This window comes from Ammospiza nelsoni, chromosome 5, assembly GCF_027579445.1.
Source record: "Ammospiza nelsoni isolate bAmmNel1 chromosome 5, bAmmNel1.pri, whole genome shotgun sequence".
Taxonomy (NCBI): domain Eukaryota; kingdom Metazoa; phylum Chordata; class Aves; order Passeriformes; family Passerellidae; genus Ammospiza; species Ammospiza nelsoni.
In genome coordinates, this window is record NC_080637.1 from 15,329,863 (window position 1) to 15,348,204 (window position 18,342).

Consider the following 18,342-nt stretch of genomic DNA (forward strand, 5'->3'; position numbering starts at 1 on the left):
TGGTCTACAATTCTTCCTTGTTTTGTTTTTTATTAAGAGCAAAATTATTAGAAAGTGAAGCAGTGAATGAAAATCTTCGACGAAACTTGTCAAGAGCCTCATCGAGAGCCACGTACTTTGGTGGACCATCAGCATTTTCTGCTTCTATGCTTTCCTCAGAGAAAGAGACAATGGAAATTCTAGATATAGCCAAGAAAGATCTAGAAAAGCTGAAAAAAAAAGAAAGGAAAAAGAAAAAGAGGTGGTGTATTAATTATAATGCTATTTGTTTTGTCTTTCTTAGTAAAAAGGCCTATTTTTTTAATTACTGAGACTTAAAAAGACTTTTTGTGTGGATTTGGATCCTAAACTGCTGTTACCTCAAACCCTTTTACATGCTGAAGTTACAGTTTTATTTTTGCATCTTTTCTTCCAGTGAAGTGTGCATTATTTGTCTCCTTTGTAATGAACTTTTCAATGTAATTATGCACGATGATAAGAGTGCTCTCTCTAAATTCTATTGTTTTTAAAAATTTCTTCTAAAATGCACCTGAAATTTAACAGAAGTTTAAAAAAATTATAAAAAAATTTTAAACTCTTATGTCAAAACTGAAAGAGCTTTCTGAAGAAAAGATATTCTGAATAGCTGGGGATTCTTTAGTAGCTGTTGAAATGGCTTCTTTTGCTTTAGCTTTTCCTTCTATGAATGTTCTTTTAATTTGAGGTTTCCTAATTCTCTGCAACATCATGCTTTGCTGGATTTTTTTGCCGTCCAACTTCTCATCTACTAAAATCCTCATAGAAATTGACAGAAATGCCTGTTTAGATAGCAGTTAGCACAGCAAGGCTTTGTGTACTCAGAGACTTTGCATCCATTAGAAATCTCTCAGTTTTAGCTGAAATTTTCCATGCTTCTAATCTGTTACTCTTTTTAATAATGGTCCTTCAGACTTCTACAAGTTCAGAGTAAAGCTATAACAGTTTAAGCTTGAAAAAGTCAAAGTATAAAGTAGATGAGGATCAGTCATCTAAAATCTTTAATTTTAGGTCCCGTATTCACCACACAAATGTCTGATGCTTTTAGAGAACAGTCATTTTAAGTGCAACTAGATTCTTTGCATATCATTTTTCAGGAAGCTCTAAGACTTTTAGAGGGATTGTGATAGATTTTGTCTCATTTTTATAGGAACTTGAGGGTAAGATGGAAGTGTTAAATAAAATCAGCAGAATGTTCTGTTCTCTCTTCAGCCAGGCACTTCAGTATGCCCTTTAACTGTAAATGCAGGAACAAAGAGATTTGATTTTGTATTTTTAACACATTTTAAAATCAGGCATGCATTTAGCTACGTGCTTAGATACAGCCTCAGTTGTTAGGTTGTGTTTTTGTGGTTTGGTTTTGTTTTGGTTTTTTGAAAGCCAGTCATACTTTCTCACACCAAGAAAATATTATTGTGATGGGATGGCCAAGTAGTCTGATCCGAAAGTTGGGACTTCTTACCATAAATTATTTTTGAGGTCAGTTTTTAATCCTAGCATTATAGAATTAGAGAGCTATAGAAAAATTAAAGTTGAAAGAGGCCTCTTGATGGCTTCATCTTAAAGTGGGCCTTGTGTTCTATAAATTGGCGTCATACTCTTAAATGTGCTGCTAAGGTTTGAATCTATTTACTGGCCTATCTGCAGACTGCTTTGTAATAAATACTTAGAAATTTCTGAGGTGCATGTGTTGGGAGGAAAATCCCTAGATGCTGAGAAATGTTAGAATTTGAGGGATTCTACATTGTCATTCTTGCTATCTGCAGAGTACTTTTATCCAATTAGTGAAAAGTCTGTGTTAAGGCTATATCACTGTGAAGTTTTATTCTATTGAAATTTCAGGAATTGGCAGTATGTAGTCCACAGACACTTTGCCATGCAGTTTGATGGGGATTCTTTGTTATAATTCTGTCTTCTGTAGGCATTTAGTTACATTTACTCTACTATTTCTTTTTTGTGTTGCCCTTCCTTTCAAATGTCTAACTAGCATTTTTCCATTAAAATGGGATTGGTAAGCCTAGCTACTATTTCTGCCCCATCTGCTGCCTTTCTTGGTCTTTTGTTTCCTGGGTATGGGCCAGTGTGACAAAAGATGCATAATTTTAAATACATACAACTTATTTAAATTGTTGTGAGGTAGCCTGAAGGTCTAAGAGCAGGGTTCTGAATGAGCAGCAAGTATGTAGTGTTAAATATCTGTAGCCTTAATAAACACCTGTCCTGAAGTTTATTGGAAACAGTTTACACATTTTACTGCAGTTTACACAGCAGTAATGTTTTGCCTACTGATTGGAGTATCCCACAGTATGACTTAATGTGATTTACTCACTAGAAGCCTCTGAGCAAATCTTCCACATTCCTTTCAGTTGTTAGTCAACCTTACATACCTGGTAACCATTTCTGATTGTTTTCTTTTGACTCCCCTAATCTTAATTAAACTAAATTAGTGATGAAAGTTACATGGGGTTCAGCTTGCTAGCTCCTAGCTGAGGTGGTTGGCAGTATGAGGTGAAAAGGCAGCAAAAGCTCTTGCTCAAAACTTTGCCATAATGGGAAATGAGGAATTTCAGTAGTTGATGAATTTTAAGCCATCTCTATGCTTACATATCTCATTAAGATTTTTTACTGAAAAATCCACATTTATTCAAGAGGAAAAAGTGCAGGCAGAAATACTAACATTTTGTCCATCTCACTGCTTCTGGTGCATGTTTTTTGTGTTAATTTATTAAAAAATAACAGTAAATTATTGACATGTACTTTCTGAATCCCAGAAAAATAAGCTGCAATTTTCTACTTTTTATTTTAAAACATATAACAAAAGCCAAACGAAAAATGAATGCCATTTGAGCATTTTTGTATTAATTATATTCATAATATATTATTTAGGATATTAATAAGTTAATTAAAAAGTTTTCTTATTACTACTTTATAATACAATATGTTATCAGCATATATAAAACTAGTGCCTTGTTTTTTCCTGATATCTTCCTGAGAATATATAACTTTGGGTCAGTGGGAGTATTTGTAGTTTTCAGTATTTTACCAGCCAGTTTTAAGTGGAGAAAGAGGAGAAATCTTTTTCTAGAATTTAGATATTTTCCTAATCTATTTTTAGAAATAATTTGCAAAGTTAAATATATTGTCTGAAACTTCTTCCTTAGTGTAACCTGAATTTACTTGTTATCAATGGCAAATTAGTTAACCTACACATGCTTCTTTTCTGTTTTCTGTTTACTTTCCAACTGTCCAGGATGTATTGCCTTTTTACTACTTGTTGTCTCTTGATGGTATCTTTTAAAATTTCATTTAAACTCCGCAAGCTCATATATATCATTTTTTTTACCTTCTTATCACTTTTGCTTTTCACTGTCTGGTTTGTCCTTCATTGGCTTGGCCTTCCAATACTGTACCTCGTGCTTTTGAAGGCTACAGAAACTTGAGGAAAGCAGTCAAGAAGAAAGAAGGTTGGAATATTTCCCAGGTTTTTAATTACCTGTCATTTCAATTAACTGGTTGTCATACATGAAAAGAAGTTGGGCAGATTGATAGGTACTTCAGGAGTGGTTAATTTTCAGAATTCTTTCTGGGTTTTCACTTCCAGCTAATGTTTTAACTGGAAGAAATCTCTGTTGTGGAATTGAGGTTGACTCTGGAGTTACACAGGGTTGAGCAAGCTCTTGTGGGGAGGTGGCACCTTTGGGAATTCATGTTGAATTAATTGTTTTCTTTCTTGCATGGCCTAAGAGAAGTGAAAGGCAGGAGGAAGGTGCAGTAACACACATAGTATGAAATGTATAGCAGGCAGTATATGACAATAATAACTTTGGCATGTGAGATCAGGAGTGTCTTAGACCATCACACCTCAGTCAAGTCTGCTGCTTTGGTTTCAGAAAACATGTGACAAAAGCCTTGCCCATTCCTCCCGTGCTGTTTCAGCCAAACCAGTAGATGAGTAGTCATTCACAGAGAGCAGTTAAGCTGAGAGCTCTAAAAAGAGAACTATATTATGATTAAAAGTGAAACTAAAGGAGTTTGTATTTTTCTACTGTCTACTTTGATCCAAAAAAACCACCCACTGAATTGATGCAGATGATGTGAATCCACAGACCAGTAGCACACTCATTAAGCAGTGCAGTTCTGCCTGGGAGAGCTGCTGGCTCTCCTCCCTCCTGTCTCCCCTCTTTCTCTGGCAGAACACAAATCCTCTGTAGTGGTTAGTTCTGTACTGAGTAGAAGGGAAACTAGGGGTTTGCCTCAATTTGAATGAGGATTGCAGCTAAGATCCATTATCTTCTAGGTTTAACAACCAACACAGAACATGTTCTGGTTTGAGGGAGATGAGAATTGGTTGAAATGAGATTGTGTGACACTGTGTTCCCTGTTAGGCATTTTTTTGTGTACAAATCTGGTTAGATTTTTAAATTCCAGCATCCCCAGCTGCTGCATGGATTCAGATGATCCAAGCAAAAGCTTTCTGCTTTGTGCATGGTCAGCTCATAACTGGTAATGTGTGGGGCAGAAGAGAATCAGTTGGCATTGAACAGATTAAAAAATAATACAGCAGAAAATCACATGTACACAGCACTGTGCTACTCACTGGCCCTTTTTAGATTCAAGCTCTGTTTTAAAGGTGTCAGTTAGCAAATCATACTGTCTCAAATCTACTGTATATTTCTTGTCCCTGCATTGAGTATTGGATTTGCTCAAGAGTTTGATCTTGAAGCTGAGGTCCTCTTGGTATCAGTGGAGGAAGATGTGCATTTCTAGTTTCTGTGCCTGATCAGTGACAGCACAACTTGCCAAACTTCTGTGCAGCTGATGTTAGTTGAGGTGGATTCCACACTATGCAGTCCTAACCACATTTTTTCATTATTACCCCCCATGGTGTTTAGCTCTATTCTGTCACTACTTCTCATCCATTGGAGCTTTGGGTTTTGTAGCACTAGAGGGACTGATACCTGGTCAGGGACAATTTGCAGAGTGCCACTGATTTTTTGTTTTATATTTGCATGTGATATCTTAAACGTGCACTTAAAAATGTTAAAACTTGCCCTAATGAGTAATACACCAAACATTTAGAACTAAACAAACAAACAAACAAAAAAACCCTGCTGTAAACCCTATTTATTGTTGTATCAGTGACTGTTTTGAGCCTTCACTTTATGTCAAAGTAGATAACTAATCAAAAGAGTGATTATAGTACAATAAATTAGGATATTGTTTAAGGTTTATACGTAAATGTTCAGACTATTCAAAGTAGAGTAGTCTCTGTTATAGCTTGAAAGTGTAGGAATACCTGTAATGTATGTTGTACTTGCACACAATGTTATTTTATTGTTTTGTAAAAGCCACTCTGGGTACACTGCAACTTCCATGCAAAATGAGTACTGCTGTAGTATATGGAGATGTATATTCTGATTGTCCCAGTTGTGCAGGATGCTGGAACAATGTGCTAATCATGACTATTACCTTGTAAACCAAGCTTAAGAGTAATTAGGCATTATTTTATTATCTGCAGAAGTTTGGAAGTTGTGTTTTACCCATGCCCAACACTTGTATGTTTTTCTAACTACACTTTGTTTTTCATCTTTATTTGGAATTACAACTTACTGGTTTGGGGGATGGAAAACAACTGCCATTTCAGTTTGTGAATAATTTGTGTCTGCCTCTTCTACTAGTGTTAAGGAGGATAACACAGACAACGAGCAGGAGAAGAGAGATGAAAAAGGCACTTCCGAGAGAGAGAATAATGAATTGGAGGGAGTAAGTATTTATAAATGTTTGGTTTATTTGTTCATTGTCTGTTTAAAGATTTACAAGGTTATAGAAAGAAAATTAGGAATGTGCTAGGTGAGTACTGCAGCTTTGCAGTGATAGTCAAAAATTACTTAGGCATGGAAAAGTGTGGAGTGCTTTAATGTCTGTATGTTTTGTAGGAGGAAATTCAAGAAGTCAGTGATCATGATGATGAAGAAGAGGAAGATGATGAGGATGAAGATGATATGGAAGTTGTTGAAAGCTCAGATGAATCAGATTCTGACTCTGATGAAAAAGGTGATGTCAGTGCAATGTTCTGTAGTTTTGCAAATAATACCTATCAAAGCTCAGATCTTGGTAGGCAAGAAAGTGTGTTGTCAACTGTCTGTGTGTAATTCTCTGTGAAGAGCATGTTCTGTGAGTTATTTTTTTGTTATGGTGCTAAAACATGTAATAGACAGCTGATCAAGTGTCACTGTATGGGTTTTGAAATTGACCAGAGGCCAGGTTCATTGTGATTTGTGTGGAATCCTCCCATGCACAATATGTGTTTACAGTGACCCTAAGATTGTAAGGATTATCTGTGTTCATGTCGTCCTTGCTTTACTTTAACAGAAATCTTTCTATTTTAGAAAATTATCAAGCTGACTTGGCAAATATCACCTGTGAAATAGCCATTAAGCAGAAGCTGATAGATGAGCTGGAAAACAGCCAGCGAAGGCTGCAAACATTGAAAAAACAGTATGAAGAGAAACTAATGATGCTACAACATAAAATCAGAGACACACAGCTCGAAAGAGATCAGGTTCTTCAAAACTTGGGTAAGAAGTACAAAATCATTGATCTTGTATAAGCTGTTGAACCATTTTCTACTTGTCTCATTTTCTTTTTCAAATTTGATGAGAAAATGCAGATGACAGAAGGATGTTTTGTACCCATAATTCCAGTGAATGATTCTTTAATCATTCCAGTTTCTATCAGAATTGAGAGAAGAATTTTTTGAAATGTATTGCTACTGACAGGTATTTGATTTGGGTGAATAAGCATTTTCAGTTTTCTGAGAGCTCTCATAATCCTGGAGATGGTTCCTGATTAAAAGATTTTTTCATGTTCTTTCCTCCCCACTTTATTTTTATTTCCCGGAGAATAAGAACAAGGATCAGTGAAACACACCTTTCAGAGGTGTTTACTGACCAAACCTTTTTGAATATGTATTAGTATTGAGATGGCACACCACCTATGACCCAGAGTTCCAAGCCACAAATAACTGCACTTTGGGAGTGCTGTGGAAAGTATTTTGTTTGTTTTTCTTTTTTAAACATATATATGCTTTATGGTTACACACTGTCTAAGCTGTTTGCTGTTCCCCTGTTATTCCTTAGTCCTTCCCTTGTTGATCAGTGTCAGAAGAGGAATACTAGGCTTGATGACTTTTAGGAGTGTTGTTATATTCCTGTGTACATATGTGTGAATGTGTGTATTTGTGCTTTCAGGTGCTCAGATTTGTTACAAAGAAATCAGAGGAAAGTGTTAATAGTTAATCTTTTATCCCAGAATGCATACATGGTGGGAAATTCAAAGCAGTGCAGATGGCAAGAACTAGAGAAAAATTAGGTTGTTTTAAAGGTATTGCAGAGCAATGCTATAGCAGTGCTAGAGCAGAGGAAGTAGTTAGCTACTGTGGCTGGCAAAGTAAAAGTACTCTGAACAAAAGCAGATTAAGAATTCTCTTTTACTGTAGGTTCTGTAGAGACCTATTCAGAAGAAAAGGCAAAAAAAATCAAGTCAGAATATGAAAAGAAACTCCAAGCCATGAATAAAGAACTGCAGAGACTTCAAACAGCGCAAAAGGAACATGCACGTTTGCTTAAAAATCAGTCTCAATATGAAAAGCAGCTGAAGAAACTGCAGCAGGAGGTGACAGAGATGAAGAAAACCAAGGTATATTTCAGTAAATGGAAGTGTTGTACAATGAATGTTTACTGAAAATTAGGTTGAAATCTCCTGTGCATCCACCTATCTGATAACTCTGTTCTTGCTGTTATCTGCTTGAAAGTGTGAAAACAGAGGAGATGCAAGCATCAGGCTGTTCCTGGGGGAGAGGGGCAGCTTTAGGTTTAATGAACAGAAATTAAGGTATCAAACATTCATAAGCTTGCACAGCTTATTAGCTGTTATTCAGCACCGAGTGAAGACAACATTAGATGGAAGACATAAATGGCTAAAAGCATGTAATATAGGAAAATGGCAATTTGAAGAGAAAACTCTATGGTTGGGGGCAGGGAGCAGCACTTAAGTGTGAACAGCTTTTCTGAGTGATGACTTCTTTACAGGTTCGCTTGATGAAACAAATGAAAGAAGAGCAGGAGAAAGCTAGAATGACTGAATCTAGAAGAAACAGAGAGATTGCACAGCTTAAAAAGGAGCAACGCAAACGAGAGGTGATTTACAGATAAAGAACTTTCATTTGGAATAAGCACATACTATTACTATGTGCCTCTGCTTGCAGGCACACACTGTGCATATGCATTCACTGAGGCAGGCATGTACCTGTATATTTTCACCATGAAAATGCACAAGATTTGGTTTGACTTCCATGCAAACACAGTTCCTAGCTTCAGGTGATAAGTCTTCCATGTTGTGTTGTGCTTATTGAGTATGTATATCAATTTTATCAGTGAATTAGTGGTTAGTAAATCTTCAAAAATTATTACTACCACCTTGCTTGTTTGGAATTATTGTTTTTGATAGAATTTATACAGTGAAACATTTGTTTTTGTTCTGCATTAGGAAGATCAAGAAATAATCATGACTTGAGTCTTAATGTCACAGCAATTTTGCAGACTTGTATTAATCTGTAGAGGTCTCTTTTTTTGTTTATGCAATGCAGTCCTTGTGAGAGGGAATGGAAAAAATATGATGTGCTATTTTCTATTTTTTTCACAGCATCAGCTTAAGCTTCTGGAAGCTCAGAAAAGAAACCAAGAAGTTATCTTACGTCGCAAAACTGAAGAGGTATTGTGGTGAAACAGCAATGCATCTTTGAAAACAGAATGATATTGTGTTGCTGAAACTTAGAACTCAGTTTTGGGAGAGTTACTCATGTCTTTGCACTGTTTCAGGTCACAGCCCTTCGTCGGCAAGTCAGGCCTCTGTCTGATAAAGTGGCAGGAAAAGTGAGTCGGAAGCTGAGCCTGCCTGAGCATTCCACACAGGAAGCAAGTTCTAGTTTGTCAGGAGAGCATGATGGCTCCAGAACAGCAGCCCAGCAGAAGATGAGAATTCCTGTTGCAAGGGTTCAAGCATTATCTGTAACTGCAACAAATGGAACAGGGTAAGCGTTAAAACTTGTTAGGACTCTTACAAGAACTGAAATTTGTGTGGACTTTCTAGCAGGTGCTGTTAGTTGTCAAACTGTTATCATGTAATGCTCATAAAATGGGTATTTTAGCATTATCAAATGCAATTTCAGTTTTCTGGGTATAAGACGATAATATAATAATAAATGGCATTAAATGGCAAGTTACATAAACTGGATTTTGACATCTTGAGGGTTTTTAAATCCGCTCTTCAAGAGAAATTACCTTGGTGGTCCAATGCCAGCAGTGTTAAGTTAATGGAGAAACTTGCTGGAAAATGCAGCTCAGTGTATCAGGTTTATTTGTGCTTTTCCACTGTGATTTGAAGCAGATCTCCTTGTTAAATAGGGAACAACATCTACATGGCATTTAAACTCAAGAGTGTATCATGAAAGATGCTGCAGTGTTTGAAACCTGTTTTTCAAGTGCAGCATGTTAGAGTGCAGTAGAATTTGGGGCTAGGTAGAGGTGGCCGTCTGGTGCTGTGAAAACCTATAACAACTTCCACATGACATTTTAAAGTTGTTTGTGAAAAATATTCCAGCCTGATCCTTTCCACATTTGAATTTGTCACTGAACTACTTCAGACTTAGCTGCGTATTTCTCTTGAACGTGCCACAGGAGGAAGTACCAGCGGAAAGCAGTGATGAGCAGGGTTTACTCCTCGAGGGCAGCCAGGATGAAGTGGCAGCTGCTGGAACGCAGAGTGACTGACATTATTATGCAGAGGATGACTATTTCCAACATGGAGGCAGATATGAACAGGCTGCTTACGGTGGGTGACGTACCGTGCACTGTTGGCTGTATCATTGTATTAAATAGTGCAAACATACTTGCAGTATGTTTGCTGTCAATTAACTGCTGTTATGGCAGCATTGGCAAAGTGGGTGGAATCTACTGTAGTCAGTCAAGACACTTTTGGCTCGAGTACACATTTGAACAATGGGGTTGCTGTGCTTAGTACATTAATGGCATCATGTGCAAACAGATTACTATATTCCCCTGTGTAACTTGTTCCCATGGAAATTACAATATGTTAGTTAAACTGCAGCAAACTAAGAAAAACAAAAAGGCACTTGAGTGTTCTAAGGGTTTACTAATTCCTTTTTCTGTAATATTATGTCTTTGTGGAAAATAGCAACGTGAAGAACTCACCAAAAGAAGAGATAAGCTTTCAAAGAAAAGGGAGAAGCTCATCAAGGGTGGGGGTGGCGGTGAAGCAGATAGAAATGTCCAAAACATAAATGAGGAGATGGAATCAGTAACTGCAAACATAGACTACATCAACGACAGCATTTCTGACTGCCAAGCAAACATCATGCAAATGGAAGAAGCAAAGGTAGGTCAAATATTATTGCAAAAATGGTAAAATGGAGACAGGAAAACACAACTGTGTTAGCACTGAATATGTTCTCATTTAGAAATTAGTTTCTGTTTGTCTGTGTAATTGTTAAGCCAGGAAGTGAAAATTGGTGAAAACTTGTATGTGAAGTTTGAGATGAAGACTTATACAATTGATACCTGAGTTTTAGTGTCAGTAGTGTAATGCCAGTTATGATTGCAAAGCATTTTAATGTCAAAGCTGGTGCTTTCTATTATGCTGGCAATAACTTATTTTAATTCTTGGGACTTTTTCACAATCTGACTGGGTTTATTCTTGCACACATAGGAAGAAGGAGAGACCTTGGATGTAACAGCAGTGATTAATGCTTGCACTTTGACAGAAGCTCGATATTTGCTTGATCACTTCCTTATGATGGGCATCAATAAGGTAATGTGTTAAGTGAAGCATGTGTGTGCCAGGTGCCGATATGTTGTACTGACATAAAGACATGACTAAAGTGTGTTAAGCAAAGCAAAGCTGGTTAGCATGACTGAGTCGTGCTGATTCTCAGTGTGAAGGCCCTTGAGATCTGTTGTCCTCCAGCTTACTGCCTGTTTCTCAACCCCCAGTAGAACCTTCTTCACTGTATTAATTAGCTCATGTTGTTCTTACAAGAGCACTTTTTGTAATCAAATAAATCTCTGTGTTTTTCAACAAACTGCTAAAGAGAGCTCAAGATCTTTTTTTAAAAAGACTGACTCAGTCACCTTTGTACAAATATGAACCTCAAAAAATTTAATATGTTGATGCATGACATACTTCAGTCTGAGTAGAGCCACAGGGATTCTTCTGAAGGTGTTGGGGAAATATGTGTTCTCTCATATTTTCAAAATAAGTATTTGGTAGTTTATAACCCTGTGCACATATGTATCTGTGTTCTTGTTGCTGCTTTTCTTTCTGTCTCATTAAATCAAATGGAAAATTTCAATGATACTGAAACTGTCTTTGAGTCAGCCCCCCTGACCAATTCTCTGGAGTTTCTTTTGCATTTTTGATTTGTCACTATGCAGGTAATCCAAAAAGTTTGTGGGAAAAAAAAAAGGGTAAAAGAAAGTTCCCACAGTCACATTGGCGTCTGGAAATTTCAATCTTCTAATATTTTTTCAGCCCTTGGATGTGTTTGAATGGATCTTGTAACAGAGTTAATGTGAGAAAAGTGCCTCTGACTCACTCTGTTAACAATTTCTCTTTATTATGATTAAAAGCTCCATTATGTAAAGGCTTCTATCATCTTTTTGTTTAGTAATTATCACATAGAAAAGCTGAAGGGTTTTTTTTTTTTTTGCAAAATTGGTCATGCCTACTGTCTATTCTATTGTTTGTTTTCACCTGCAGAATGTGTCTATTGATATGTACCTTTAGTTCAGTCAAAATGTAGGATGTAAATTCATAGGGCTACGCTTGTTACTCCAGCACTGGCACTCAAAGTCTGCTGTTGCCCTACAAGCCTTTGAGAGGACGTGTTGTACCTCCATTTTTCCATGCTGCTTATTTTGGAATTTGGAAATCTATTTGGAAACCATTCCATAAATTATCTTTGGCTGTATTTTCTACAACTAAAAAATTCCCACAAATTTGCGGATCTAGGGAAGTTCTCTTAAAATGAATTCTGTCATAAATTGGGCCATAAGATCTTTCATTAGAAGGTGAAAGTTCACTCAGTGATTGGGTAGGAAAGATTACAGTTCTGTGTCCCACCCTGTCCCACTTCTACTTCCCCCTGTTCCTTGTCATAGAGTACCATAGGTAATAATTCTTTAAAAAGTAGTTATTTGGGAAAAGTGGAGGTGTTGATCTTTCAGATGCTTGCTACTCATAAAAAATGCAAAGACTCTGAATTGCACTTGGGAGTCATGTCCCACTTAGGCACTAGATGCATATTTGCAAGGCAGTCTGAGGAATGCAAGTTAAAGGAATGCTTAATAAGTGTCTTTAAAAGGTGAAGGAAAGAAAAAGACCCTTTGTTGACACCTGATCTTCAGGATGTGAGAAGGCAGCTGCAATGTACACATTTTTTGTGTTTGTAGCTTTTAAAAAATTTTGACAATTTTCATTTTCTAAAACAAGGATTCTGATAAAACATATGTTATCTTTCTTTCTCTTAGGGTCTCCAAGCAGCTCAGAAAGAAGCTCAGATCAAAGTTCTTGAGGGACGCCTTAAGCAGACAGAAATTACTAGTGCTACTCAAAACCAACTGCTGTTTCATATGCTAAAAGAAAAAGCTGAATTAAATCCTGAACTTGATGCTTTTCTGGGTCATGCTTTGCAAGGTAGTTTTTTCATCTTGTTTTCTGAATAGTCAGCTGCATGTCATGTTTGCCTTTTGTGCATGCTGTACTGGGCATTCTAGACTATTTCCTTTCTGAATAGATGCTGTACTGTAACATCTTATACTTCACAATTGACATGCATATATGGCATTTTTAAGTAGACCCTCTCAGCAGTGAAATGTAGAAAACAAAGTTTTCTTATTATTGAGATTTTTAAAAATTCAAATAATCTGCTTGTTATTTTGACAATCTGGAATTGTTTTAACTTCTGAATGGGAAGTTCAAAAATTTAATCCCGTTCAGTCATCATATGCTAGGGATTTTGGATTGGCATTTTATGTCGTTACGGCATCTATTCTACTTCTCATGAGATGATACTAAGAAAAATTTAGAATACATTTGGGTACTTTTGTTTTATTTCTTTCCATAAATGGATATGTTTTGATTGGAATGTTGCTTTTTTTTCCTTGTTGCTGTATTTACACAGACCTAGATAGCATACCACTGGGTAAGTATGTTTAGCTTTCTATGTACTGTACAGCTGCATGAGTTACTAATTCATTCATGTTCACTAACTGATGCATCTTAGAATTTGTGAGTGTGTGAAATTTGCATGAACTATTCTGTAAATGTACTCATTATCATGAGCTTAAAGAGCATTTCTTCCTTTCCGAAACCACCCCTAGCTCTCGTGGTAATAGCCCTTGTGGTAGTTAAAAGTGAAGACAGTAAGCAGAGCTGTATTTCGAATTCATAACTTGGTGCTTGCAAACCCAAAGTATGTTCAGACTACATAAAACTATTTTGTGATATACTACTGTTGTAACAAATTCTGCTCATCTTTTTAGGTTTGGAAAAAAGGCAATTCTTAATTTGCAGGTCACTTTTAACCTTTTGCAAATAGCTCATTTTGTAATGTAAATATTGTACAGAATGCAGGATTATTTCCCACTTTTTCAATTGGGTTTAAGTTACTGACTTCACTGATTTTGACATAAGTCTCTTGTTGCTGTTGCTTTAGAGTTATTCCCAAATGAATTAAGCTTATTTTCTTCCCTCCAAAGAATTGGCTGTATTTGGAACTTGAGAAAAATAATCCTGTTACCAGTGGTAATTCCTTTTGTGTTGTCTTGTGCTACTTTTAATCACATTTTGCTGTCCTGTGCTAGTTTGCACAGCATTTCAAAGCACAAAACTACATGGAAGTGTGTAGATCATAATGTAGAGATGGTGAGAACTTGGCCATTTTCCTGTCAGGTGACACCTGAAGATCTGTGTCAGGGGATCTTGCTACATGCAGCCAGTTATTTATTCAGGAACCTCAGTGGTTTGTAGCATCATAGCGTCTCTAAAACAGGCCTTTAATATGTGTGCTTGTTCACCCCTGTTGGAGCTTTGTTTCTCCTGACAGCATTGCATTTTCTTTAGCTCTGGACAGGCTTTTACTTATTAACAACATCTGAAGCAATGAAAAGCCACTTGCTAAATGTATTGAAACAGCTCTGTAATCAAATTTTTCGTAGACTGTTGTCTCATTAAAGAAGCTTTTTAACACTTTGCAAGCATGACCCGAGGCTCTTAGAGTATCTTAGCCTCTCAGGACTCTGCTAACACTTTATAGGAAGGAAATGCAGCTGAATATGCTGCACTAACCTAGGTCCAAGACTTGGTAGTCTGTGTTTTGTGGATCACTAGTGACTAAGCCTTTTAGCTGCAGGGAGTTCAGACACCACAGTTGTGAGGCTTTGCTGCCGGGATTGCGGGCTGGTTCACAGGGATGCTGTTGGTGCAGGGCCTGACACAGCTCCTGCAGGTGGAAGTGTGGGTGGCAGCAGATCCTGAGATCAGTCTCACCAAGATGCCTGACATCTCAGTGGTAGAGCACAGAGAGCCTTATCCCAAGAAAAGGGATTGCACTTCCATGGTATTTGTGATTCACCTTCTTGATGCCTACTTTCAGATCCACCATCTTCAAAAGTTCTGATCCATTTGAATACACTTGGCTCAGAAAAGCTTGAACATTCCCCAGTGTAGTTGTGCACTTGCATTCAGCTGTAGACAAGAAGTTTCAGTCTGCAGAAAAGTACATCACAGGCTCAGGTTTTGACTTGAATGGACATTCAGTGCACATCCACCTTGGTGGATGAACCAGCTGCCCTTCACTATCCCATCTGCTCTTGTGAAGTTAAAATGACCATGAAATTGAGTTTTGAATGTTGCTGAAGTGACTCCTTTTTGAGGATTTGTGGAAGCTGCATTTACTTCCCACCTGTGATGTATGGACATTAATGGATGTGGGTCACAATGATCTATGTGCAGATTTTGAGAGGGCTGGTCAAATGTCATTTCCTCTGGGTGAACTGTGCTGGTGTATGGCTTTATTCTGGCACCATCCAGTTGCCACTGCATGAGGATGAAGATGAATAATCAGAAAATTCTCCACCAGTTCTGCAAGCAGTGGTTTGCTAGCAGCTATCCCTGCAAACATTACTGTCTTTACTAACTTCATTTCTCCTTTCCTCTCTTCTCACTCTGACAGAATCTTGCTCTTTCTATCTTTTTGTTGATTCTGCACACTGGTTTCTCTACTGGGGCTTTGAGCAGTCTTCCTGTGTTGAATTGCAGACAAACTGAAGATACTCATCAGGTCACATGAGAGTGAACCTACAAATAAAATCCCACGTTTTGTGGTCATTCCACAGTTTCTACTTAGTTACTTGTAAAAAGAGATCACAAGTTCTTTATGAGTAGAGGATGACGTAACATAATTCTAATAGGAATCTTATATTTTTTTTTCAAATGCATTTATTTTAGGGATGCCGCTTTTGTCTTACTGAAAGGAGCAGTACTCTAAATCCCCACTTTTGCAGAAAGCATATAATAATAATAGCAATAATAGCAACACTGACAATAATAAGTATTGAAAGATTTTAATCTGGCCTCAAATCCACGATGGAGCAAAAAGAAACCTGAAAATTCACAGTGCTGTTCCTGTGACCCTGCTTTTTTAAGAATATTGTTGTATTTCTGATAATTAAGTTTGCATTGTTAAAATTAATTAAGCAGTTGGGTAACTCTGAAGTGCATTATTGGTGTTGGTTCTAGGTTGATGGTTTTAACTTTTTCAGGGAAAATATTTAGATGCAGCATACACAAATGGCAGTATTTTTCTTCTCTTTTTTCCATTCTTTCTCAAAATTCAGCTGAAAGCTGCATATCTTTCCTTCCTTTCTCCAAAGCATGAACTTTAAAGATATATACATGGACAAACCTGTTTTAATATGGGTTACAAATATATTTGTTCTATGCATTGCAAATGGTTTCTGCTTTTTAAGAGAAATTAAGTAAAGAAACTCAGTGTCTCTTCTAGTGAAGAGGAGATGTTATGGAATGTCATTACAAGGTTATTTAATCCTTAATATTTCACGAGTATGTTCAAAAATAAGGCACTTTGCTTGCAAAAATGTGTTACCTATATCCTTGATCTATGTCTAAAATGTATTATTAGAACAACACACAATTCAGGGGATTTGCTTTCCCAGCAGTTTGGAACTGATTGTACATGTGCCCTTGACTCATTGTGTCAGCTTAATGTTTTGCACCAATTGCATGCAGAAGTGTTACTTGGATGTTTGACAGTGTTAGTGTGTGGCATGCATGCTGGTTTTGTCTTCTGTGGACAGGTTTGTGCACCCATTTTTGCTTCAGGAACATTTCTACTGAGCAGCTCCCTTTAGAAATTAATCTCTTTTTAGGAAGCAATTCTAAAGTATTAAGTGGTAGCAACATCCTCTTTTGAAATGAATCCTTATATACTAATAAAGTGCTTGCTTCTTGTCAGCTCAAATGCTTGGTGGCATTCTGTATCAGAGGAGGCTGAGCCTCAGCTCACTAGCTAGTTAAAAATATCATTTTCTTTTTCCTTATGGCCAGGCTGATTCTGTCTTGGAGCAAGAAGATGAAAAAAAAGAGGAGAGAGACATTCTTACTGTCCAGTGATTTACATCCCATATCTTCCATGTCTTGCAGATAATTTTCTTTGCTTTATCTGCTCTCTTACAGATTTCCTTCTAGGATTTCTGTTTTTCTATCATCTCTGTTGCTCTGCTAGAGTAGACAGAGGACCATGTTTGGCACAGTATGCCTAGATGTATTTAGATTGTATGAAAATAATTACTTTAGGTGTAAGGAAAATTCAGTGGGGCTGGATAAAAAACAGTCAAGAAATTTTAAAAATCCCTGTCTTTTGTACTCTGTTCATCTACATTCAACATTGTCTGAGTTGCTTTGTATAGCACTTAAAGCCTTCATATCCTGTTGTAGAGGAACAGACTAATGTTATTCTTCTGGAAATTTTCTAGAAAATTTGGAAGATAGTACTGATGAGGATGCCCCATTACATAGTCCTGGAACAGAAGGCAGGTGAGAAATCTTTGTTACTACTGATTCTAGAAAAATTACTGTAATTTCCTCCTTTTGTAATGCAGAATCCTGTATCCTTTTGAAAGTATCTCTAACATTGTTTCATTATACTTTGCCCACGATTTCAGTACAAAGACGAATAAAATAAAAATACACATCTGCAAATCTGCAAAAAGTATGACTTCCTAACTGTGATGCAATTTTTCTTTTAGTACATTATCTTCAGATCTCTTGAAACTTTGTGGTGAAGTCAAGCCCAAAAGCAAGGTAGGATTTTCAGTGATGATGATGATAATTCTTCTACGTGTCTTCTAAGTGATTCTGTAATAATTCATAATTTAATGCTACCTTCTGAAGAATGCCCTTGTTTTGCCCAAAAGACTTTAATGAATGAAGACGTGCAAAAGGTGAACTGATGTATACTTTGCATATTACTTGTGTGCAATATGATTTTGTGTGGACACTCCACTCTAAGAAGCAATGATAAAAATTACTTCTTCAGTATTTTGGGGTTAAGTTATTAATATTCCAGAAAGAGATGTGTTCTTTCAGTTACTTGCACTCCAAACTGGTGTAGTTTTGCAGATTAGTATTGGTCAGGCTACAGTTCAGTGCTGTTGCCAGTGGGAACTGTGAACATGCATATTGTTTGCAATTTGTCACAGAAATCTTGAAGTTTATGAAACAGAAGTTTGACCTCCAGGGTCTTAATTACAGTTGACAATGGAGGACTATATTCTAGGCTGACTACACTTTAATATTAATGGCAGTGGGAACTGGAAATGTGCACTGATGGCAATTTTGCTTCTGTGCTCACGGGAGCATAAACCAAGTTTGCAAAGCAAGAAGCTTAGCCTCCACTTTTCCAACTGCAATTGGCTTTGGAAGAAACCATCTGTGTTGGCTGTTGAATTATTTGGTAACATTCCTTGGTGTGCAGCTTTTTGGGCTGTTTAACTGAATTTGGTCTGAAAATGCAATGAATTAAACATATCATTTTTGTAACAGCTCTTTTCAGATTGGGTCTTTGTTTCCCTGAGGAATAGATCTTAATTTCCTCTAAAATGACACATGACATGTGTGATCCCTTTTTTACAAATTACTGCCTTGCACAAAGCTTAGCTCCTTTGTGAG

General features: G+C 36.9%; 1 protein-coding gene across 4 annotated transcripts in view; it reads left to right on the forward strand.

Annotated features, from left to right (window-relative positions):
• The window catches only part of KIF21A (kinesin family member 21A), an 86,903-nt gene that overhangs the window by 46,798 nt on the left and 21,763 nt on the right, over positions 1-18,342 (forward strand). For 2 of the 4 annotated variants that reach the window (XM_059471833.1, XM_059471831.1), the window contains exons 11-26: positions 38-241; positions 3,441-3,479; positions 5,694-5,778; positions 5,952-6,069; positions 6,405-6,593; positions 7,514-7,713; positions 8,106-8,213; positions 8,719-8,787; positions 8,895-9,106; positions 9,753-9,906; positions 10,270-10,470; positions 10,801-10,902; positions 12,621-12,786; positions 13,274-13,294; positions 17,148-17,208; positions 17,421-17,475. In XM_059471833.1, the coding sequence (XP_059327816.1) occupies positions 38-241; positions 3,441-3,479; positions 5,694-5,778; positions 5,952-6,069; positions 6,405-6,593; positions 7,514-7,713; positions 8,106-8,213; positions 8,719-8,787; positions 8,895-9,106; positions 9,753-9,906; positions 10,270-10,470; positions 10,801-10,902; positions 12,621-12,786; positions 13,274-13,294; positions 17,148-17,208; positions 17,421-17,475 (1,984 nt within the window). The remainder of the gene's footprint in view (positions 1-37; positions 242-3,440; positions 3,480-5,693; positions 5,779-5,951; positions 6,070-6,404; positions 6,594-7,513; positions 7,714-8,105; positions 8,214-8,718; positions 8,788-8,894; positions 9,107-9,752; positions 9,907-10,269; positions 10,471-10,800; positions 10,903-12,620; positions 12,787-13,273; positions 13,295-17,147; positions 17,209-17,420; positions 17,476-18,342) is intronic. The other 2 variants (XM_059471829.1, XM_059471830.1) reach the window with 2 other exon arrangements.